General features: G+C 40.0%; 1 protein-coding gene across 2 annotated transcripts in view; it reads left to right on the forward strand.

Annotated features, from left to right (window-relative positions):
* DGKI (diacylglycerol kinase iota) overlaps nucleotides 1-24842 on the forward strand; it is a 201271-nt gene that overhangs the window by 83360 nt on the left and 93069 nt on the right. For both annotated transcript variants that reach the window (XM_054387069.1, XM_054387071.1), the window contains exons 6-15: nucleotides 689-754; nucleotides 4570-4641; nucleotides 5121-5237; nucleotides 11489-11575; nucleotides 12655-12750; nucleotides 14444-14526; nucleotides 15262-15322; nucleotides 22352-22465; nucleotides 23018-23155; nucleotides 24278-24356. In XM_054387069.1, the coding sequence (XP_054243044.1) occupies nucleotides 689-754; nucleotides 4570-4641; nucleotides 5121-5237; nucleotides 11489-11575; nucleotides 12655-12750; nucleotides 14444-14526; nucleotides 15262-15322; nucleotides 22352-22465; nucleotides 23018-23155; nucleotides 24278-24356 (913 nt within the window). The remainder of the gene's footprint in view (nucleotides 1-688; nucleotides 755-4569; nucleotides 4642-5120; nucleotides 5238-11488; nucleotides 11576-12654; nucleotides 12751-14443; nucleotides 14527-15261; nucleotides 15323-22351; nucleotides 22466-23017; nucleotides 23156-24277; nucleotides 24357-24842) is intronic.

A 24842-nucleotide genomic window follows, 5' to 3' on the forward strand; every position in this document is an offset into this window, starting at 1 on the left:
TTTTGTGTGTGTTTGGGGGTTTTTGTGTGTGGTTTTTTTTTTTTTTTTGGTAACATTTGTTTTTTTCTTCCTGACCTTTAAAATAGTGTTTGTTTTGTTGCCCCCCTCCATTTCACTCTCTTTCCTCTTGCCTCTCCCTTGCCTGCACAGAAACAAGGGCAGCAGTCCTGTTCACCCTCTGGTCTTGCTGCCTTTCAGGATGTAAGTAGTCTGAATAGGGGTAAAAGATTCATTCAATAACTGCTCCTTGCTCCCCTCCTTTTCTTCTCCTTGCATTGACTGGTGTTTTTTTGCATTATAAGGCTGTATTTCCAAGCAGAATAGAATGGGACCCTGCAGTGAGGCTTGCACACAGCAGTGTTTGGGAACATCTGTGTTGTGTATTTAGGTGATGATTGTCTCTGTGTCATGTAATGAACTTTCCTCTTTTTGTAAAAGAGTATCAAAAAAGCAGTTCTGGGTGTGTTTCAGCATGAATAAAGAACACCATCTCATCCTTACTCTTCCTCCAGTTTTGATTGTGTTTGGAGTTTCCCATGGAAACTGCTGCATTTTGTTCCAGAAATTGTTGCATTGGCTGAAGGGACTTTTCCTTTGGTGTCTGTAAACCAATTTCACGTAGATGGTAGTGCTGAGTGGAAGCTGCCATTGCTTCCTATAACCTATATTTGTTGTCCTCCTTTTGCAGAACTTTGTCCGACATCACTGGGTGCACAGGCGGAGACAGGAGGGGAAGTGCAAGCAGTGCGGAAAGGTAAGATGTCCAGTGCAGCACAGACATAACACTGAGCACATAGGAATTTAGGGTAGCCAGGAGGTTCTTCTAAGTCACTGATGTTTTTCTGTCCTAAACACCTAGCCTTCCTTAAGAGCTAATGACAAGCCTGGCACTTGCAATAGTAGCAATCCTGTCTCCCATATGGGAAGGGTAAAGGTAGGTGAATCACAAACCCTGGAAAACTGTGTTGTACTGGCTGCTGAAAATGAGGTGAAGGCAGGCTGTGGCTCTTTGAGCTTCTTTCTTTGATAAGCTAACTCTGTGCCTATATGGCACTCCTGCAGGGCTGTCCTCTGTGCAAAAATTGTGACAGCCTACTTTTTTCAGGCTTCTGGAAAAAGAGGCTTTTTCTTTCTGCCCTAACACTCTTAAATATGTGAGACCATTTCACATTTGGTCTGCTCTAGAGATTGTAAACATTTTATTTTAAAAAGCCATTAAAAGGGATAAAGAAATACCTTAGCTACTGAGGACCTTTCTGCTAGAGTACTCTGACCCCCTGAAATCTGTTGAGAAGTATGACGAAATTAAATTAACATAAGGGTTTATTTTCCTTTCTCTAGCACTGTATTGCTCTTTGCCTCCCTCTTCATGTCAGCTAGTAAGAAGACTGTCTCATCTCTATGGCACAACACTTAAGTCAGAGAAAAATCAGATATTTATATCTGGATATTGATATAGGTCCTCAGCTATCAGCTGCAATATGGCATGCAATAAAAATGTGATTCCTTTTTGTATCAAGTAGCATGGGAAGAGTGCAGCAAGGCACTTTGCATATACAGAATCACAGAATTAACCAGGCTAGAAAAGACTTCTGAGATCAAGTCCAACCTATCACCCAACACTACCTAATCAACTAAACCATGGCACTAAGTGCCTCATCCAGTCTTTTTTTTAAACATCTTCAGGGATGGTGACTCCACCACCTCCCTGGGCAGCCCATTCCAATGGCAAATCTCTCTTTCTGTGAAGAATTTATTCCTAACGTCCAGCCTAAACTTCCTATGGTGTAGCTTGAGACTGTGTTACTGATTGTCTGAGAGAAGAGACCAACTTCCACCTGGCTACAACCTCCAGTCAGGACGTTGTAGAGAGCAATAAGGTCTCTCCTGGGCCTTCTCTTCTCCAGGTGAAACAACCCCAGCTCCCTCAGCCTCACCCTACAGGACTCGTGCTCCAGACCTCACCAGCCTTGTTGACCTTCTCTGGACACATTTGAGCATCTCAACATCTTTCTTACACTGAATGGCCCAGAACTGCACACAGTACTCAAGGTGTGGCATAACCAGTGCTGAGTACTGGGGCAGCATGACTTCTCTGGTCCTGCTGGCCATACTATTCCTGATACACGCCAGGATGCCACTGGCCCTCTTGGCCACCTTGGCACAGTGCTGGCTCATGTTCAGCTGGCTGAAGACCTCCTTGCATGAACCAAGAACAAAATAACTGAAGTTTAGTTTTCTTTCTCACTGAAAGAAGTCAGGAGACATGATTTCTGGAGGAATGTGGAGGGCTCTAGTGTTTCCATCTGATAAGTCTTCATCCAATTTCACTGTGATCCACAGTAAACAGCATTATTTTATCAGTTCCTTTATTTGTAAAGCTAACTTTCAAATAATTGCTGTCTTACTTCAAACATGTATTCTTAGGAAGAATTGGCTCCCATTTGTAAAGCAATTTGAGGAAGAAAAGTAGTGTTTTATTGCTACTTATCATTAATATGTTTTTATTGCTGTATCATTTTCTCTAATGACTCCCTAAACCCCAAATGGCTTACTGAATAAATGAGAAACAGTCCATCCAGAACCAGACAAGCTGCTCGGTCCATATGTTTAAAATGCACCACTGATGGGCTGTGGAATTAATGTACTGAATTTTAGGTTCTATTAGTGAAGATTTTGGGAGAGAAGAATTTCTCCCTTGGTCGTTTCAAAGCAGAACAAAACAAACCACTTCATGCCCACCAAGGGCTGAAATAATTTGTTTTTAATACACTTTGGGACAAGAAAGTGAGATTTGTGAGAAACATCAAGAATCACTAGTATGAGTGAATGAGAACAATGTTTTGTCCAGTATCAGAACTCTGTTCTGCCACTCATATCATACATACTATCACTCTGTTCTTGTGCCCACAGTGAATGGCAGGCTAGATCTGCCCAACAAGAAGTAGCTGGTGGCTTGTCTTTGTGAAGCCATTTGACCTTGCTCCGTTACTAAGGCACAGTATGGTAAATGATCATCGTGATGAAGAAACTCCTCGTTTAAATTTCTCTGAATGTAAAACCCTGGGTCATTAAGAGAAGGATTTAGGAAAAAAAAAAATCTAGACAGAGGTGACACAAGCATCTTTAATAGTAGGCCTTAGCTGGTGGTGCCGTCCATGTGGCAAGCTGATTTGAATCCATGCTGAGGACACTTGAAAAAGGGGGCTGTAAAGTGCACTTCTGCATGGTCGGCAGAGAGGTAGAGACTCCTCCTCTTCAGACTGTTGATAGGATTGCCTTCAGCTACCATGTATGGAAATATTATAGCTCAATCCCTCACTTAAAAAGATCAGTGCATCTCTGAATGAGTTTTTGGTTGTTCATTTAGCTCTCCTTCTTGGTGTGCTTGACATTGCCCTTGTGCTGATCACTAAAAGGCTCATATTTCCTGCAGGATCCATCTTCTTGTTCCTTTTCACAGCAACTAGGACCTTACTTATAGAAGCAGTGAGGCAAGGTCCTGTTAAATGTTACTAAATCACATTATAACTCTTTGCATTGGGTCTTGGGCACTGCCTAGAATGTAGGAGATTTTGGTAAGACTCATCTTGTCAAAAAGAAAACTGCCTCACAAATTTGTGACTTGGTAGTGAGGCTGAATTAGAAAATTCTGGGTCATGATGGGCTACTTAAAGTAGTAGAGAGAGTGGCCTGCTAGAAGCCAATGACAACTGCCAATATGAAATCTAAGCAGTAAAGGTAACTGACAAACTACTTAAAATTCTGGACTTTCCATCTACTGTAGCCATTAACCAAGACAAGTTCTGCTTCTGGCTAAAATAAGCTTTTACTGAACTTAAATTTCTAGGTTGTAAATTACTATTTGTTACCTGTGTTATATGCAAGAAGGTCCAATGGTCTTTTCCAGTCTTAGAATTTAGAGAAAAGTGATATGTCTGCTGAAATTGCATTCTACAAAATGAAGCTCTTCTGTGGGAGAATGAAGTCTCTCATTTGTGGCTGACAGTGTGCTTTTCTTCTTTTTAAAATGGTAAAGAAATATTTCAGTTGATGTATTTTATCTGAACTAGCCCATCTTGCTTTTCTGGTACTTATTGAAAAGATTTTGTTCCAAGTCAATAAGCCAAATTTCCCAGTGAGAACATTTCCATGCTGACTTTGCAACTGATTCCACTGTGTTTTAAAAGAAAAAAGAAAAGTCAAATTCTTGCTTATATTTAGAGCAGGCAAAAGTGCAACAAGAAAAATATTTTGTTCAACAGAAAATCTGTCAGGTCTGTAGAAATCCATTGAAACAGACATTCCATTTCGAATTCTTCTTCCTTCATTTCTAACTATGAAATTTAGAAAAAAAAATAATGTTTTTGAGAAATGTTTTTAAAGTGTGTGAAAATGTCCTAGTTGAAGAATTGTTTCTATGAATCCTGGCACTGTTTTATCACACCTCCCTCAGCCCTGCTTCAGGGAACTGAATCAACCTCGCACAGACACCTAGCACAGGAACTAAAAGTGTATATTTTCTTGTACTCAGAAGGAATTAAATCTTTTCCCCCCTCTTTATTCTAGGGATTTCAGCAGAAATTCTCCTTCCACAGTAAAGAGATTGTGGCCATCAGTTGTTCCTGGTGCAAGCTGGCGGTAAGTGAATAAGAGGGAGATAGGTAGCAACTTCAAATGGCCTCTGCAAGCAGTTTCATTTTTCTTGGCACTCAGAGCTCCCCCTTCGTGAATCGCCCCCAGTTTTGCCATTCTATTGCTCAAAGACACTCTGACTACACCTGGCTGATAAGAGTCCTCAAAGAAAAGAGTCTTGGTGCACCGTGTAGTTTTTAGTGGTTTTTTTGGGGGAGAGAGGGGTTTGGGGTTTGTTTGGGGTTTTTGCTTATTTTTGTTAGGTGATTTGTCTTGCTTTGTTGGGCAGTTTTTTTGGAAGTCATAGTTAAGAAAAATTATCTTTAGATATATGTTCCTAAAAGTCTGTTGTTTGAAGGACTTGAAGATGGCAGAGTTGGGAACATTGCTCCAGCTTTTGTGCTATCACTCTCCTCTTCCTCTCCATGCTTTCCCTTTGTCTTTCTTGCCCTCCTTATTGACTCTTCTATTTTCCTCTCTTGCAGTTTCATAACAAAGTCACCTGTTTCATGCTACATCACATTGAGGAGCCATGTTCCTTGGGGGCTCATGCTGCTGTCATTGTGCCTCCCACCTGGATCATTAAGGTGAAGAAACCTCAGGTAACTGCATGCTGATGTCTGTTTCTGAAGCTCTATGGCTGTGCAGGGCCAACCTGGCTTCGCCGTTCAGTACTCCTTCACTAAGGCATGCTTGTTCGACCCCTTCTCCCTCCCTGAAACCCAACATACATCCATGGCACTTATAACCTGATATCCTCCTCCCCATTCATCTGACCTTTCAGTAGATTTCCCTGTTTGGGACCATTAGCAACAAACGTGACTATTGTTCTGAGCAAATCCAGCTCAGATTGGTTCCTGTGAGTTCAGTGAGCGTACTGCAAGAAGTCCTCTGTGTTGTAGGCAGCTAAGCATGTGTCATTAAATAGAGCTGATGAAATATGGGGAAAAACCACTCACACACATTCACTCGAACTCTGCAGAATTCAATCCAAAGAACTGGCTGTGGCTGTACCACCATCCCTCTGAATTTGCCATCAATGGATGTTTAAGCAATCAAGTCTTATTTACATCAGTGCTTGCTGAATGCCAGCAGTAAGCCCATCTGATCATTTACTTCCAGGTAGCAAGCATTAGACTTCAAAGATTTTGAACTGGATGTGATGTATCTAATAGAATATAATTCACATGTTAGCTCAATAGGGAGAAAAGGTATCCAAAAGAGAGATGGCCAAAAATTAAGAGAGGATTCATATTATGCAAGAAATACTTTTTCCTTTGGAAGTCTGCTTTCACTCCAGGTTGAACTGAAAGAAAAAAACCCAAACACTGAACATGTCAGAGAGTTAGAAGTGCTGGTATAAGTTTTATTTCAGAAGCACTGGAACAAATTTTTGTTTGATTTTTTTCCAAGTGAATAGTGGCTGGGATGTTGAAACTTCCTATTCATGTTTTCCTGTAATTGTCCTTCATTAAGAGGAATGCTGATTTTATAGATTAGTGATGTGTGGTTCTTAACATCCATCCTTGGGGAGTGATCCAGAACTATCTGGTCATGTGTTCTTGTCAAAAAGAAGCCAAAAATTCAGCCTGTAGGCGAGATGCTAAGACAAAAATTAATCCCTGCAAGGTCTGAGTTGTGACACCGCTCAGTTTTTAGTTCCAGAGTGTCACATTTGTGCATGACCAAGCTGGATATTAAAGACAAGGGGAAGGGAAAATGTACATATAGAGTGAAAATATGCATATAGAGTTATCAAAAAGTCAACTGAAGAGACCAGTATTTCTCCTTTTGGTCCAGAGAAAGTAGGTAAGATTCTTACCCACATCCACTCTAAGAGAACTGATTTATTTAGCATTTGTATTATTTTTTTCCTCCTACACTCTTTCTTTTCTGTTAGGTTTACTCCAACCTCCCCCCAGAGAAATCTTCCTTCCTCTGTTGTTGAAGAACCTGTTTCAATCCTTGGCAAGGACTTAATCTCCTTGGCTTATTTTCAGCACATGTGGTATTTGATAGATGTGTTCACATCTGACATGACATTATTAAACAAAAGTTTCTTCCATCTTATAAATTTTAATTTAATTTTGTTTGTGGTTTAAAAAAGAGATTTGACACTTGTAAATTTCTTTTGATTTGGTATTAGGCTAAAGATAGGTAACCTCATTAAATTTTGGGGGTTTTTAGAGAGTTTTCCTTTTTGTCCATGAATTTTTTTTTTTGCCAGAAAAGAATAAATAATAAATTTCAATTAGGTAACTCTAGTTAATGGGAAAATGCTTTAAAATAAATTTTCTCATGTTACAGTAAAACAAAATGTCTGTTAGATTTATATGCCTGACTCATGAGCAGAGAGGAAGTACTTCAATATTCCCCTTCCATCACATCTTGAATCTTGAAATTCTCGGTCAGTAGTATGCAAAACCCATATCTTGAGTAATTGAAGCATTAGACACATCAAAATGATATGTAGCACAAACAATAGACGTATTTCCATGAAGCTTCTTAACAGCATCCATCACAGTTTTAGTTCTGGGGAATGCATCCTTATTGCTGAAGGAAATACTGATGTATCTTTCAGATTTTTGGCAGAAATCTTGTTTTCTTATTTGTTATGCTTTAAAAGAGGAAATATTTTCTCCTCTCCTGTTGTTTCTGGCCAGCTCTACTTTTGTTTATTATGACACTCTTTGCCCTGTGTGAGCCTTCTGTAAATACTGTGAAATATTCACTACATTCAATCCACAGACTACAAACACAACATTGACAAATTCTGTAAATGCAGATAATAAATACATAGCCAGCAATCTGTTTTATGCATATTCTACAATCAGAATAAATTTGGCTGGAAGCCTTGGTTATGAAATGTTTCCTCAACTCTAATTAATTACTTATATTGGTCACAGGCAACTTCTGGACTGAATTCTCTACTTACATGAAATTGTATTTAGTGGTGCCTTCATCTGTTTATTGGTTTTCTTTTAAGCAAATAAGATGGCTTTTTGTAGCAAAATATTGCTCTGGTTTTTAATTTTTATTGCTACAAAAATGGTTTTCCATGCTTATTTTGTACAACATGGGTCACCACCTTTCAAATGGCTTGACTAAAGAGCACACTCCCCCCTCTGATTACCAGCAATGTTGTGGTAGTGAAGCATCATGGTGTAACTGGTTAAGGACAAATCTCTGCTGACAACCTATATTTTAAAGGGGGTGGTTTTGTTTCTTGCAAGCAATTGATTGCAAGAAGAAGAACATTCAGAATGGTTCAAATAGCTTTGGGATTGGTGGTAGCCCTGTGTGTAATGACCATTTACATGAATGGAAAACTCCCAATACCTATTCCATGTTATTCATAATGTGAACTTCCGTAGTTTCTTTACCGATTTCCAGTGTTTCTGTACTGTGTTAGCAGCACTTTGATACTAGATCTGATTTCCTGGGATTTAAATCAATTCCATCTCCTAGTTTGTGAAAGTAGGTCACTCCTGTTGACTGGTGCCATTTTGTTATAGGTAAGGTTTGGTAGGCCTGGTATTAGGTCTAGGAATGGACTTGCTATATGTTTATGTTGTGGGAAAATGTAAATAAGGATGATCTGACTGATGGATTTACTGAGTCAGTCTGTCTTCTGTGTAGGAAGGCAAGGGCAGTAACTATAAAATTCCAAGGATTTTTTTTTTCTGTTTAAGGTGAGTAAAGATGGCATTTTCTTCTCCTCCTTTGAGGACCTTGAAAGAATTCTAGTGAATATTTACATTTCTGGTTTTATTTATTTATTTCCTTAATTGCTGAGTGCAGATGGCTTGTCTGATGGTGGCTTGTGAACGACCAGAAGATGGTCAAGATTGACCTTCAAAGAAGCTTTTCATTTTTTCAGTCATTTGAAGCCTGATGCTCTGAAAGCTTTGAAAATTAAGGCTGAAATATTATAAAGGAAAAGGCTGGCAGGGTCCATTGGATTTCTTTGAGATAGTCTGTGGCCCTCACACTGCCCAGTATACCATATTGGAAGGACTTCTGCTTATCTAGCTAAACTTACAGAGAACTATGCTGATAATTCAATAACACCAAAATCTTTTTGAAGATGGCTAAACCGACATCCACAAAGAGGTTTACTCTCTAGATGCAAGTTAGGATTTACATATGGTACCCATTTAAAGGTAGGCTTTACTGCTGGATACAACACTGCATAACAATATGCACTTCTGAAATATTCATCACCTTGTTGTGTGGACAAGGTGGTATCCATCCATTTCTTCACTTCAGTGTGCAAAGGCTGTTGGTTACTCTTGGCTGTTCTTCTGCATGTTTGCAAAGAGATATGTTTAAGCAGCTTTTTTGCTTTTCATCTGCTATGGACATGCAGTTGCAATCATTATAGCAGAGCTTTAGTTTTTCTTAACGCTATGGTTGCAGGCATGTTTAAAAAGAAAAGTAAAATAACAAAGTTGTAATATGGCATATTTTAGTACCTTTTTGAATGCGGAAAAGAAAATTCTTATAATGCGGAAAAGAAAATTCTTATAATGCAGAAAAGAAAATTCTTATAATCATGAATGGAGGGTTAGCTTAATATTTTTTTGTCTAATATAGCTGTATGCCTCTCTTGACCTCAACCACAGGCAAGAAAATAAATACATTATAATGGGATTTAATGGCAACTACATTTAAACGTTCTTTAAATTACGTTTTTTAAAATTAGTCAGGATTTTTCTAAACTGTCTTTGCCCTTTCCAGAAGAACTTCACTGAGCATAGGTCCCTCCATTGTGAGGATAGAATAACAAGTACAATTCTTCCAGAGGTGTAGTTAAGTATTTGTCTAGTACAATACCTAACCTGATTTACAGATTAATATTTTCAAGCAGAATTCATGGCACTTTACCAACAAGAGAAGTATACTGAATCTTATATCTGAGCAGAATGAAGCACAGGAAACAGGGATGGATATGCTCCTGATCTTTCAGCAGGGCACTGGCAAGACTGAGCAGAGACTAGATCTCCTCTCTCCTGTTTTTTACCCCCCTCCAGGGAGAATACTTCATGAGAGAACAGCTGAGGCGGTAGGCTAAGGCCCTCATGGGAGGTAGCATGAGGCGTCAGGATCCATATCTTTCTGTTGATAAATCACTTTTGTCTACTATCACTCTGATTACTGAGGTAGGGCAGTGAAGGACCATGAAGATAGTATTGCCATTGCACTTGAACAGTCAGTGTGGTCTGTATGGTTTATCATGCTTTCAAGATCACCTCTTGTCAGAGTAGGGAAGAGTAAAAGCACTTCTTTAGCTGGTTTCTCAAAGTCTGGTCTAAAAGAGCAAATGTCCTGTAAATGCTCTGCAGAACTGTCTTGTCTTCAGTATTTTCAGTAAGCAGGAAGGTATGACTATATTTAGGATCACAATGAATTTTGAGAGGTGACAAAAAGCTTTGGGCCTTGTGCTTTACAGCAGGCTTCTCATGGTCTGTGTGAAAAAGGACAGAACCTTCAGGTATTTGAATTAAATAACAGTGTTTCTTAATTTCTCAGAGATGTGGAAACACACTTCCACATCTGGTGTATGGTACTGAAGTTTTGAAATTCTGGAAGCTGTTGTTAGGTAATAGAACTCAATAGCTATTCGTCTAAAAGGCATTTAACAAGCAGAATTAAGAACAGAAATCAGTGCTTACAGATTTGATGATCTCTGGTCATTGACTTCTTCACTAGTAGTATACTTTTGAATAAGGTCAGAACAGAAATGAAATTTTGGATGAGCTCAGTGGACGTTGCTTCCACTCTTGAAGCCAGAAAAAAAGTAAATCGATTCCCCTTGTTACTTTATTTCCTGATGAAAGCTAGACTAGAAATTAATGAGGGTTAGACTAGAAGTTAAAATAGTGAGAAAATATGTACAGTATTTCCTAAAATACAACATTTCAATCATGTGGAAAGGGTTAGTGTTTCCTGAAGATATGATGTCAGCTACTGAATTAAAATAATTAAAAAATAAGATAAAATTCCCTTTCTTGGACTGTTCTTATCACTTGAGAGCACTTTTTGGTTCAGAATCACTGAGCAGGCTACTGCCTGCCTGGGGAATAGCTTTGATGAAAGTTCTCTTTTAATAGATTCTGGAAAAATAAAAGCCTTATGGGTTTTATTCTGTATCATTAAGTGATAGTGTTACTTAAAAAACAAAGCAAACAAAACCCCCAGAAACAGCCCTTTCATTCTAATCCTTAAATGCTAGCAATTCAGTTTGTTCTTTAGCAGATAATTACATGAGGTTCTTGATAGGCTGGAACTGACTCCACAGTGCCAGCATCATATGCCATGGTGGCCTGCGTTATGTTGAGTCATAATGGTTGCCAGAGCTAAATCTTGTTGTTTTCTTTCCTAAAACAAAAACAAAACACCAAAAAAACATGAAAAATATCTCATTTATCATGTTTTTTATTACATCTTTATGCAGGTGGTCTCCATACCAGGAGACGAGCCTGATTGGGCAGGAGACTGGAGCCCCGAAGGGGAAATGGGCGTCTCCTACCCCTATTGGGAGGGTTGGCAGGTACAACATGTGGTGTTATGTGAGTCTATGGGAGCATCTGATCTTTTTCCCCCCTCACAGCGTGGGAAAGTTTCCAGTTCCAAAGCACCAGTCTGGTCTCCGTGTGTGGCTTTCTCCATAAACGGTGGTGTGGAAGTGTAAAGCATGCAGCGCATGTAATTTAAAACTTGAGCATGTGCCAGATACTCTTATCATTCTCCAAGTGGACATGCATGGAAGAGCTTCGTAAAGGGGCTCTGTCTGGGCCTGTCTTCTAAATTTTGTTTTGCTTTTCATGTATTCTTTTTTCTTTTGATGTAGAACTCATTAAAGACTTCAACACGGCGAAAGAAGAGAACGTCTTTTAAAAGAAAAGCCAGTAAAAGAGGCAATGAAGTAGGTATTGAAGTGCTTTAGAAACCAGGATCCTTGCTTTTGAATATCTAAGTGGAGACTTCAAGTTTAACTTCCCCCCCCCCCCCCCCGCAGTGTTTAATATATATTTTCCTGTGGAATTTTCCGTGTTACTGGATTTGTTGTGAGAAGAGATCAGTTTTGATAAAACTTGTATGAGAAATTTTGAATAGTTTTTTTGTTTGTTTGTTTGTTAAAGAAACTATGTACCAAAGTCTAGCCTAATGAAGCATTATACCCTTGGGATGTAAGAGACTCAGGTCAGATCCTTGGTTTCTACTAGGCAGAGCAGGGGTGTGAAACTGATGATTTGGTCCAATTTGGGACTGTCTCCCTAAGGAGATACCGTATTAGAAATATGTCACTTGTGTCAAAATTGACACCAGGCCACAGATGGGAGAGAAACAGATAAACATTCTGATGGTTTGATTTACCACGTAGCTTATAGAAGACCTTGTTTCTAGACCCTGCCTAATGAATTAGTTATATAGATGAGGAATGGCTTCATGGGATAGGTGAGGGGAGACTCACTTCTGCATAACTAGGGCTCTTTGGTTAAGGACCTTGCTTGAGTGGTGGGAGAACTGCAAACCAGAAACTTGAATCTGTGTCTACCACAACCAGGACGAGTGCCCTCACTACTGGGCACACTGGTGTTCTGTAGGGGTAGGGAGTAGGAAGACAATAGTTTTCAATTCAAGAGCAGATTGTCTGCAAATAAGTGCTGATACAACTTGCCTGTTGGATGGAATCAGTGAAATAACTGTGTTGTCTCATTCTGTTTTCCATTTTAAAACTGTTTGTATTAGAAAAAACACTTTATTTGAGACATTATTTGCTCTGTGTGAATAGTTGTTGCTTTGGGAAATAACATTGAATAAAATTGTGAAATAGTTTCATGATGGCATTAACTGATTTTCCTCCACACACCACTTCCTTCCCATATTTACATGGCCACACTATTTCCACTACTTGAGGTAGTTTTGTCAGAGATAGGTTAAATCTCCTGTTCATGTTACACCAAGGAAATGTACATAGCTTGTACAAAACTATCTCTTGCTTCTTTTTCTCAGGATAACAAAGGTCGGCCATTTGTGATAAAGCCTATCTCCTCTCCACTCATGAAGCCACTGCTAGTATTTGTCAATCCAAAAAGTGGAGGAAATCAGGTAAGAATGTCATACGGATCCAGGTCACAAAATTTTAACTTAACAGCAGTGTTTCTGCAGATGACACTACTTCTTGTCCAGTCAGTAGAGGAACTCTATGCCTGAACTGTACTCCTCAGAAGTCCTGGCTGCTGAATGCCCTTTCCACTACAGTGGAATTGGATGGATGAAATGGGTATTTGAATATCTGAGCAGTTGTGTTTCTATCTTCAGAATCTTGAAAGCAATGAAAAATTATAATTTGGAGGTTTTCAGAATGTTTAATATTTTCACAGACATTTAGATTGACAATGAAGTCTTAGACATTTCTTTTATCCACAAGTGGCTTCATTATACTAGGAAAGCCTAGTGAAATGAGTGAATATGAAATGACACATTCCTATAGTGTGTAAAAAAAAAAATCACTTGTCTTGTACTGTCCCATATAGAACCAAGTTTCAGTGACATCAGACCACTCTTAGGGCTCTTGGAACAGAGCTTTCTAGTTGAAAACAAAAGATTGATGTAAGATACGACAGAGGCCTATAGAGCATGGAAAATAGGATAGCCATTGCTCACTATTTCCTCTGTCAGAAGAAATGAGGAAGATGAAATGAAACTGCTAAGACTGATTGAAAACAAAGAAAAAAGTCGTTCCCTCTTGAGTGTAGTTCAACTGCAAAACTCCTTGATTGGAATACAGTGGATGTTCAAAGTTTACATGGACTGAAGGATAGGTTTGGAAGAGAAAATCCTGAAGGTTACAGAATTAACCAGGTTGGAAAAGACCTTCAAGATCATCAAGTCCCACCTGGGACTCAAGTCCTGTACTTCTACCTGGCTCAAGAATTCTACAAACTCAAAATAGCTGAGACTAAAACATTACCTACCTATTTATTTCCTCTGTTCTTAATACCTTTTCCTAGGCACTTTGATTCCTCACTTAGGGTAAGGGGTCATACAGAAGAGCCATCTGTCAGCACAGGGATCTACTGAAAATTCCTGACTTGCACCCACAGGCCCTGTTTGAAAGGCATTTTTGAAATACTTTGGAGTACAAGCTTGCCCCATAGGATTCTTAACCCTCTTCTGCTAGAAAGACATCCTGCCACTTTGTGTCTGGGCAGAACATAAAGGAATGAATTGTGGGCTGGCCACATTGTAGCTGAGCATTAGGGCCACTGTAGCCCATGGAGAGAGCACCTTTCATTAGATGGTAAAGGACTACAGTTATGAGTGCTCATGATGGTGGTGGCCAAAGCTGTATCACTGCTTGGATGTTGGATGAAGCACTGTTCAATGTGATGGAGACTTTACCCACAAGTTTGTTCAACTTCTTGCTGTCATGGATGGCTGAGGGTGATGTGGGATAACAGCAGTTTCTTTTTGCATGTGGCAAGAGGCAAGAGAAGAGGTGGCTGTGGGAGCTGAACATTTGGTCTATCCCCAAAATGCCTGTACTTATGACCCATTAGCTATGTTGTTAAGTTTAGGCTACATGTATACATGTGTACCCTGCGTAGACCAGGGGGTTGCTATTCTATAGAGCAGTCACCTGCTGTGCCACTTTCTAGTTTGTCTTTTTCTTGATTTCTTTGTTTTATAAAACGCAGAAAACAGAGAAGCAGTCTAAATATAATGAATAATGAACACTCTTATTCCTAATAATCATTAAACTTTTCCTAAATTCCCTTCCTTTGATTTTTCTTTCCAGGGCACCAAGGTTCTCCAAATGTTTATGTGGTATTTGAATCCACGCCAAGTCTTTGATCTCTCTCAGGAAGGGCCAAGAGATGCGTAAGTTCTTAAGCCTTCAGCACTGTGGATCATAAATCTTTTCTGATCATGAAAGCAGACAAAGTTCTATCTTGGATACATAAATAGACTGTGCATGATGTTTCTGTACCTGGGTATCAGTGAGGAGGGCTGCAGTGGTGGCTTCTGTGAGAAGAGACTGGGAGCTGTCAATGTGTCAGAGCCAGTTACCAGCTGAAGAATTTGTGTTGTACGTGCCTCAGAAATGCTGGCTCAGCAAACCCTGATAAGGAGCACTAAATTTTGTTTAAAAACCTTAATATTTGTTTGCTTTAGGATAAGATTTTGTCATCTTCAGAGGGAACATGCAAATCTGGGTTTTTACATTTAGCACAGGAACATGCTAAATTGATCAAATAATTCTCAGGAAGTGCTTTTTATAATCAAAGAAGAAGACTCCGTTTCATATCCTAATGTTTTTGTGTGTATGTGAAGATGATTTGCATGTGAAATGAGCCACAAGGCTCAGATAGAGCTGGGGCTGATGCTGCCTGTGGCTGTCAGAGTTGATGCCTCCTCACTGCCAGTGCTTTTGGTAATGCTGAAATTATTTGTTTTAAATTATCTTATTTTTCTGCCTCCACTCATATCTTCAGTAGTAAATATTTTAAAATGCAATAAGCAGTAGTTAAGCTGTCACTTTGCAAGATGTATTTAAACTGCCTGCACTATTTTTCTGATTAAACCCCTCTTTTTCCCTTTTCCCCCACTGACTAGGCTGGAATTGTACAGAAAAGTGCCAAACCTGCGTATCCTGGCCTGTGGTGGGGATGGGACGGTAAGTGATCAGTGCCTGTCAGCTCCATGGTCATTGGCCAAGGGATTAAAGTCCTCACAGTTGTGGGTTTCCCACCTTGCAATGCCAGCAGAGCCAGATAATGCACCTTATGTTTGTGAAAACTACTTTTTTACTTTTTAATTATCTGTCCTGGTCTCTGTAGTATCCAAGGTCCTATGTGTTTTATGCATAAAGGTTTGGCACACCTTAAAACCCCCATAAAGACTAACTTTGCTGGCTTCCTGTCACTGTTGACACAGATGGCCCTGCTGAGGGTCTAGCAGGTTAAGTCAGTGTCTGGCAGTCATTAAATCTTAATTTCTTCTCCTTCCTGCTATTATCTTCATGATGTCTGAATGCAATCAAATAAGGTTTCCTATGTGCCTAAATAAAGTGATTAAGGCTGAAAGACCTGAGGCTGTTTAGTCTGGAAAAGAGATGACTGAGAGGAGATCTTATTAATGTTTAAAAATATCTGAAGCGTGGGTGCCAAGAAGGGGCCAGTCCCTTTTCAGTGGTGTTCTGTGATAGGACAAGGGGCAATGGATGCCTACTGTAACACAGGAAGTTTCACTTCCACAAGTACAAACCTGTGTACTCTAAGTGTGACAGGGCATTGTAATAGGCTGCCCAGAGAGGTTGTGAAGTTGTCTTCTCTACAGATTTTCAAGACTTGTCTGGATGCATTCCTGTGTAACCTACCTTAGGTGATTCTGCCTTGGTAGTGGGGTTGGATTCAATGATCTCCAGAGGTCCCTTCCAAACCCTATGATTCTATGATTTTTTTTTTTTTCTGCACAAAGCCTGGGATCTGGCAGATCCAGATTCAGTATTTTTCTTTACTACTGAATTTCGAAGTGTTTTATGGATAAGCAGTTAAAGTCAGATCTTTGAAGGCTTTAAGCATCTTTAGGAGGAAACAGCCTTTGCAGTTCAGGGTCTGAAAGCTGTGAGTGGTAATGGCGATATTACAACTGCATTACTCTTTCCAGTACTCAGGAATATCATAAATCTCAGTCTAAGTCTCTGAGGTCAGTTAAAGGTCAGTTTTCCAACTGTTTATCTCTGTGAAGCTCAGTTCCCCAAACACACATTTGATAATAGTTGTAACATTAAGTATGGTAAGAAAAATGCATTATTGCTTGAAAGGTGAAGTGACTGGCCCCAACAGATATATGTAGATGTTTAGGTCATGGGGAAGAATTTTTCTTTTGCTTATTTATTTATTTTTGAGGTGAACCCCTACCATTAACCTATCTGTGTTTGGATTTCTGGGTGAACTTTCTGTTCAGGTTTTTGGATACTTTAAAACCTCCAGTTGTAGAGTTGCAAGATTAATGAAAAAACTTGTGATTAGTCTACTGTTTTGCTGATGACTGGGGAAATAAGATATTATTCTGAACTTTCCTTCAGAAATGTACAATGTGTTGCTTTAGTAGGAGGTGAAAAAAAAGTGTTTCAATGTGATTCTGAAAGTCTTTCATCTGTTTGAGGAAGCCAGTAGAGGGGGTGGGGAGATTTTACCCCAAAAATATTAAAATAGGAATGAATACCATGACATTGAGTGTGACCATCCTTTGTTTTCCCCTTTGCTGAGCAGTTCAGGCGACAGGTGGCAGCACCTTCTCAGGAGTATGAGCAGCGCTGCGCTGCTGCTCAGTTTGAAGCAAGTTAGTATCTAGTTATTCCCAAAGCCATTACTTCTAGAAATGAAAAATCTGGCTCGAATGGACTTTGTGAATATTCAATGAGACCAGATGTTACATTGCATTATTGAGGTGAATCAGAATTTATTGTAACTTTTTCATCATCGCTGCTTGCTGCTCCTTTCCAGGACTTAAACGGAAAGCTCTGTTTCCAAAGCAGTCAGGAGCTTTGTGTTTACAGGGAAATGGAAGTCTGTGTCATCCTTGATCGTAAAACTAATGTGCAAGGTTTAGAAATGAACTCAAGTTAAATAGCAATGCTGTATTTATAAATTAGTAATGTGAAGTTTCTGTTTATCAGTTAAAAGCACTTGCAAAATTTACCTGTACTAGTGAGAGGCTGAGGCACAGATATGAAGTTAATGACAATGAACAAGAACATGTGAAGAAGTCCTGACCCCAGTGAAGTTATAAAGAGTCTTGATTATATCTCCTGTCATCAATAGAGAAGGATAGAAGGTTACTTACCTTTGAAAATCCCTTAAGGACTCCTACCATGGTGCCTGTGCTAGGCCTACGTACCTTTAGCTCATGAGAGTTTGTGATTCAGATGACTGTTAACAGACAGTGAACTCTAATATGAAATTACTTCCCAGATGAATGATTTAATAATTGGACAATTGATTATGATAAGTAACTGTCTGATAAATGATGCTTATGCAAAATCAGGTTTATAATTTGAGACCTGGAGAAAGACATATAGTAGAATACCAAGCATACCTAGTATATTCTTGAATATCAAGGTGTCGTTACTGCATCAGACCATTCATACTACAGTCCTTCAAATACCACCTGTTGTTCCCCAATGCCCATGTTACACTCAGTGCCTTTCATGAAGCCTTGGTATCATCCCAGTTTTGGTTAAAAGTCTGTTTGAAGTCATAGTAATATTAGTTGAAGGAGGAATAATCATGTCCAGATACAGTCAGGATTTCAGTCTCCTGTCCTATTTAAAAGCTTTTATTTCCAGTAAAGGCTGCATCTTTAAACACTGGCAGCAGCTTAAAAAAATGCAGCACAGATTCTGTCCAAGACTGTAATTATAGTTGGGTTTTTTTTTTTTTTTTGGAAGGTGAGAAGTAGTTTAAGGAATAGTCCTGTTTGCAGCCCTTATGGGCAGAGGAGTTCAGGAAAGCTGGACATTGTTTAAGAAGGAATTCTTAAAGGTGCAGGACCAGGGCATTCCCATGTCCCAAAACACTAGCAGGTGGGGAAGAAGATAATTTGTCCACAACCCTGGCTGACTGGGGAGGTCCTAGTTGACTGGAAATAGCAACTGTGATGCCCATCTACATAAAGGACTGGAAGGAGGAGAATACAGGGAACTGCAGACCTATCAGTTTGACCTCAGTACTGGGGAAAGTGTTGTGGTCGAGGGGAGGAATATTTATTAATTACCCTCACAACAATAAATAATAAACGATATGGCAAACGAGTATTAATAAAAATAGTAACCCTTTATTAATGAAATATGCCAAAACTCATTGAAAGGATCGTTGTATGGTTGGAAGATATATTTACAATGGAATTATGCAGTCTTAGGGCAAATATAAACTATTCTATGCCAATTAGGAGGCAACAACTTGGAAAGAGAAAGTCCCCGAGAGCAGGTAGTGCTCGATTACAGCGGGGGGAGGCTCGATAAGAACCATTAAACCCAAAGGGCAGTGAATTAGTTACTCACAGCTAGTTTCACCCACGTAGGGATGCTGCTGCTGCGTTAGCTTTGGGGCGCTCTCATAAGGCGCAGCACGGCAGACAGCCGGCAAGAAGGGTTTACTGCATGGTCCCAGGCTGATCTGGCTTCAGCGGACGGCGGGCAGTTAACGACGCTCTTCACAATGGGTGCTTGCTTGGTTTCTGGGTAAACTGAGGCACGGCACGATTCTGGTAGCAAGGGGAAGCAGGCTAGGCTTGTGGCTTCTAGGCTTGTGGCTTCTCCGGCTTGCATGTGTATGGCTCGTGGCTTTATCCCAGGCTCTGGACCAGGCACTCGAGGCAGGGCAGAGCAACTCGAGGCGGCAAGGCTTGAAGCAAGGCAAGGCAAGGCAAGTGACTGCCTAGTCACTTGTATATATACAAATTGCCAGAGATCGGTTGGTCCAGTGGGGCACTGAAGCTAACGTGTAGCTGCTGAATAGAAAGGAGTTCTGCCAGGCTATAACCATGAAAGGCAGAAGCAAGGACCTTGTATCTGGGGGAGCAGTGGTCAGCTTATGTGCTCTCACCCCAGATAAACATCTTGTTTACCAGACAGGCAGGGGTCCTGTCCCTTTTGTTCCTTTTCCCATGTTTCCCTGTTTTCCTGGAGGAGGGAGGGGAGAGAAAGGGACCCTGTCTAGACATCTTAAGGCCTGTCTGGGTTTGTACTGGGCCACGTCATGGCCCTACCAGGACAGAAGGTTGTGGAGCAAATCATTGAGTGCCATAATGCAGTATGCACAGGGCATCCAAGGTGATCAAGCTGAGTTGTCTTGGGTTTGACAGGCAGGTCCTGCCTATATCACTAGTCTGATCTCCTTGTATGACACGGCAACCTGCTTAGTAGATGAGGGAAGGCTGTGGATGTTGTTTGCCTGGGCATTGGTAAAACCTTTAACACCATGTCCCATAGCAGCCTCCCAGAGAAATATGGCTACTCATGGTTTGGATGTATATATGCTTTGTTGGGTTAAAAACTGGCAAGATGATTGGGCCCAAAGAGTTGTTGTGAACAGAGTTAAATCCTGTTGGCTTCTGGTCACAAGTGGTGCCCCCCAGGGCTCAGTATTGGGGTGAACTCTCTTCAGTGTCTTTATTGATGATCGGCACAAGGAGATTGAAGGCACTGTCAATAAGCTTATAGACAATGCCAAGTTAGGCAGGAGTGTTGATCTGCTTGAGGATAGGAAGCTTTTACAGAGGAACCTGTATGGACTGAATTGATGAGCTGAGGCTAGTTGTATGAGTTTTAACAAGGCCAAGTGCCAGGTTCTCTACTTGAGTCACAAACCTATGTAATGCTACAGGCTTGGAGAAGAGTGGCTGGAAAGCTGCTTGGTGGAAAAGGCAGTGGGGGTGTTGGCTGACAGCTGGCTGAATGTGAGTCAGCAGACTGTTCAGGTGGCCAAGAAGGCCAACAGCATTCTGGTCTGTATCAGAAATAGTGGGGCCAGCAGGTCTAGAGAGATGAATGTCCCCTTCTATTTGGCACTGGTGAGGCCACACCTTGAATACTGTGTTCAGTTTTGGACCCCTTACTATAAGAAAGACATTGTCCTGCTTTGGATCCACTCCAGGAATTCAATAAAGCTGGTGAAGGGTCTAAAGAGTAAGCCCTCTGAGAAGTGGCTGAAGGGACTAGAGTTATTTAGTCTGCAGAAAAGAAGCTGAGGTGAGACCTTATCACTCTATGCAACTACCTGAAAGGAAGTTGTAGGGGAGTGAGAATTTGTTTGTTCTACCAAGTAGCAAGTGACAAGATGAAAGGATATGACCTCAGGTTGTGCCAGGAAAGGTTTATATTGGATATTAGAAAAAAAAGTCTTGACTGAAAGGGTTGTCAAGCATCAGAATGTGCTGCCCAGGGAAGTGGTTGAATCATCATCCCTGGAAGTATTTAAAAGACATGTAGATGTGGAGCTTAGAGATGTGGTTTAGCAGCAGACTTGGTAGAGTTAGATGACGGTTTGACTTGGTGATTTTAAAAGTCTTTTCCAGCCTAAGCAATTCAATTATTCTATAATTCTCTTCTGGCAAAAATTTCAGTCATAAAGTTTGATATCATCTTCAGCAATAATTCTTTCCCCCCTTGGGAAATGATTATTTAATAAATCCAAAATATTTTATAGTAATTTGTTCCTTTTGGCTAGATTGCTCTTTGAAAGTTTTGTGTAGTACAGAACAGAGGCAGGAGAGAGAAGTAATTGTCTAAAACAACAAATAGCTTATGTTACACAAGAGCTAGGTTCATTATTCCAACTTCAAGACTTCAACCCTGATCATTAGAGTTTGTCTTTTGTTCTAGTCTAGTCTTTAAGTCTTTTTTTGTGTATATTTCTATACATGTGCTTCAATGCATATGAATAGGATGCATTTGTATGATATACATCTTGTGCTTTGCACTTAAGTGAAATATTTCAGTACTCAGGTCTCTTGTTTGGGGAATGGAAGACCTGTGGGCAAGTCCATGCTTGATGCTATTTGAAAACTGTTCCAGGACACACTCTGAGATACCTTGTTGTTGTAATGTCTCTTACATCCTTTTTTTCATAACGATTGCCAAAGGTTTAGCTTCCTTTTTAGCAATTGAAAAATATTATTCATTTTATTCTTCACTCATTTTTATATACAGTGTTTTTCAGAGCAATATTTCACAGAATCACAGAAATATTCAGGTTGGAAAAGACCCTCAGGATCACCAAGTCCAATCTAGAACCCTATTCTACAAGGTTCATCCCTAAACCATATCCCCAAGCACCACATCCAAAAAACCTTTAAACACATCCAGGGTTGGTGACTCAATCACCTCCCTGGGCAGCACATTCCAGTGTCTGACCACTCTTGTCATGAAAATTTTCTTCCTAATACCCAGCCTAAACCTACCCAGTCACAGCTTGAGGCTGTTCCCTCTTGTTCTATCACTGATTACCTGGAAGAGGAGACCAGCACCATCCTCTCTACAATGTCCTTTCAGGTAATTGTAGACAGCAATGAGGTCTCCCCTCAGCCTCCTCTTTTCTAAACTAAACATCACCAGCTCCTTCAGTTGCTCTTCATAAAATTTATTGTCCAGGCTCTTCACAGCTTCATTGCCCTCCTCTGCACTCACTCCAGTGCCTTGACATCTCTTGTATTGATGACTGGACACAATACTCAAGGTGTAGCCTCACCAGAGCTGAGTACAAGGGGACAATCACCTCCCTACTCCTGCCAGACACAGTATTTCTAATACAGATCAGGATGCCATTGGCTTTCTTGGCCACCTGGGCACAGCCTTATACAGGTCTAATCTTAGGTGTTTTCATTTTCTGCTTAAAGAAAAGCAACTCGTGCTCCCTTTTTTCAGTATCTCTGTGTATGGTTACCAACAGCCAGTATTTACAACCCATTGCTTCTGCTTGTACAGAAGCTTTGTGAAAATTGCTATACCTGTTCTCCAAAAGGTAAAACTTCAGATGGGGCAGTTGCAGTTGTAGAGCTAAATTTTACTATCTCAGTTTTCCTTCTCCCTTCTATTTCACTTGATTTTCTCTGTAAAGGGAATGTGATCTCAATGTGTCTTTTTCCTTTTTTCATTCCTTTTTAATCTTCCTAACACTTCTCTGCATTTTCCATCCTATAGGTGGGCTGGATCCTGTCTATCCTCGATGAGCTGCAACTCAGCCCCCCACCTCCTGTGGCTGTCCTTCCCCTTGGCACTGGGAATGACCTTGCCCGCACCCTCAACTGGGGTGGGGTAAGCACTGACTGTGGGGTATCTTAGATGTGGGCTCTCAGTTTGCTACTCTGATTGTGTTGTGTGGGCCAGAAACTTCATTTTGACTAAAACAGCAGGCAGGGTTGTGTCCAAGGTCTGTTTCAGTTAGGCACAATTTGGTTCAGTTTCTAGTCAGGGATCTTGAATTGTTAACAGTGAGGTTGTATTAAAAGTGTACATAGATGTATTTGATAGCTCAGGACAACTAAAGAGAAGTATGTGCAGACTTCTAATTTAAACACACTTTAAACTCTATTTCTCTGTATTTATCTTTGACTATTCCACTGGAGTTATTCCAAGCAAGGAAAATATACTTTGAGTTCCTCTCCCTATGGTCTTGTTTTGCCTGCTCAAAGACTTGTATATCTTAGCCAATAGCTTGTTAAAATGCTCGATACAGCAATATGTTCTTGGGACTGTTCTGATGGTTTAGGCCTGTGTGAAAGGAGGGAAGTCTGCCAGGTAACTGGTCAGTAATTTGCTTTACTTTCACTATCCATGGTTGATAGCCTGGTGATATTTTGTTCCTAGGGCTACACAGATGAGCCAGTGTCCAAGATCCTGTGCCACGTAGAAGATGGAACAATTGTCCAACTGGACCGCTGGAATCTCCAGGTTGAGCGCAACCCTGATTTGCCACAAGATGAGCTGGAGGATGGAGCACGTAAGGTTAGAGCCTCCTTTTTCCCAGGGATGTTATAGGATGTTTCAGAACAACTTTGCAGCATGAGTAGAAAAGCTCTAAAATTTCTTTGTTGCATCTTTTAAGTGCTGCATCTCTTCCTTTTGTTTTTATCATATGTTTGTAACTCCCAGACTTTGAGAATGTATCTCAAAAGCTAAATCTTGGAAAAATCCCTAGCATTTTATCTGAAGGGTCACTGTTATTTTTCCCTTATTAATCTGGAGCTGCAGGAGAAGCAACACTGACTAGTATCCATTCTGAAGTTAGAGAAAACTTAAAAAAAAAAAAAAAGGTAAAATTTTATTTAGTATTTTGCTGGTGGATGCCAATTGTTGCCTACTTTACAGCAAGGTGTAATGTATTTTTGCATTTAACTTCTTTTTGCGGGAGGTTTCTATATAATCTCCATTAGTGTATCTTGATAGAGGAAGAACAGGAACATTTTTATGAGGGGGTTACATTAGAGTATGCAATTGGGAGTGGAGATGTTGAAAGTGTTACAATCAAAATGAATAAAATAATTAAAAAAAAAGAAGGTTCTGTGAACCGTTTTCTTCCTCATTATAATTTCAAGTTTATCTATTGGATGCCATAGTTCTCTCTGTACAGCCCTGCTGGGCACATTTAATGATGAAGAAGACAAATGTGTGCCTCATAAATCTTCAATAGAATTAGGGCTTCTTGTTTGGGAGTCGCATTGCTCCTAGTTATATATGAGGCAGGAAGAACACAGCTTGTGTTTCATTCACCATGCTGAGCTTGAAGTGCCAGCAATTAGGAAATGCTTTGCATTGTCATGTTAAGTGGTGCAGCAGCACAGGAAATCTCAATGACAACATAAAGATCCCTTTGATATGTTTACAAACATATGTATATAATCACAAAACACTGTAGATGTGTTTCTGTTCTTTGGGCTTTTGTATCTCATCTTCTTCCTCAGGCTATTATTAAACTTTAGAGCAACCTTCTGTGTACAGTGTCCTGATACTTTCTACTTTCATCTTCAGAGATTTTCATGAGATGCCAGGTTTAAAGTAGTTAATTCCTGTGCCATGGGATGCTTCATTCAAGTTATTTTTACATGACTTTTTGTTATCCAATCGCAGCTTCCTCTTAATGTCTTCAATAATTACTTCAGCCTTGGATTCGATGCACATGTGACACTGGAGTTCCATGAATCTAGAGGTAATAGGAACTTTTAATTTTCTTAGTTTTGGGAATGGGCATTTAAAAAAAAATAATTACAAATAGAATTGGATTTAGCATCCTACTCTTATAGTTCAGAAGGACAGCTGGAACATAAAAGTGCAAGAGACCTACAAGTAGGAAGGAAGTGATTGTATCATGAGTTTCCAAGGGCTTTGTGATTTAAAAATGAAAAAAATAACAAGGAAAGGTGCACCGAATTAAAATGGCTAAAAGGGAAGCTTCTCAAAGATTTTGCTCTTCTAAAGGAGATACTAGCAAAGATATAAAGATATTGATCAAGTTTATGCTGGTAGAGAAGTGTCAGAGTAAGAGCAGAAAAAAAACCTAATGCAAGTCAGGTGCAAGTGTGGAGATGGAGGGAGAAGAAAAGCTGCAAGATGCTGGCAGTACAGGAGGATAATTATGTTTTCAGCCTGAACAGCTGTAACCTATGTATAAGTATAGCATAATTTCATTGGACTT

The sequence above is a fragment of the Indicator indicator genome, chromosome 14, assembly GCF_027791375.1.
Source record: "Indicator indicator isolate 239-I01 chromosome 14, UM_Iind_1.1, whole genome shotgun sequence".
In the NCBI taxonomy this organism is placed as follows: Eukaryota; Metazoa; Chordata; class Aves; order Piciformes; family Indicatoridae; genus Indicator; species Indicator indicator.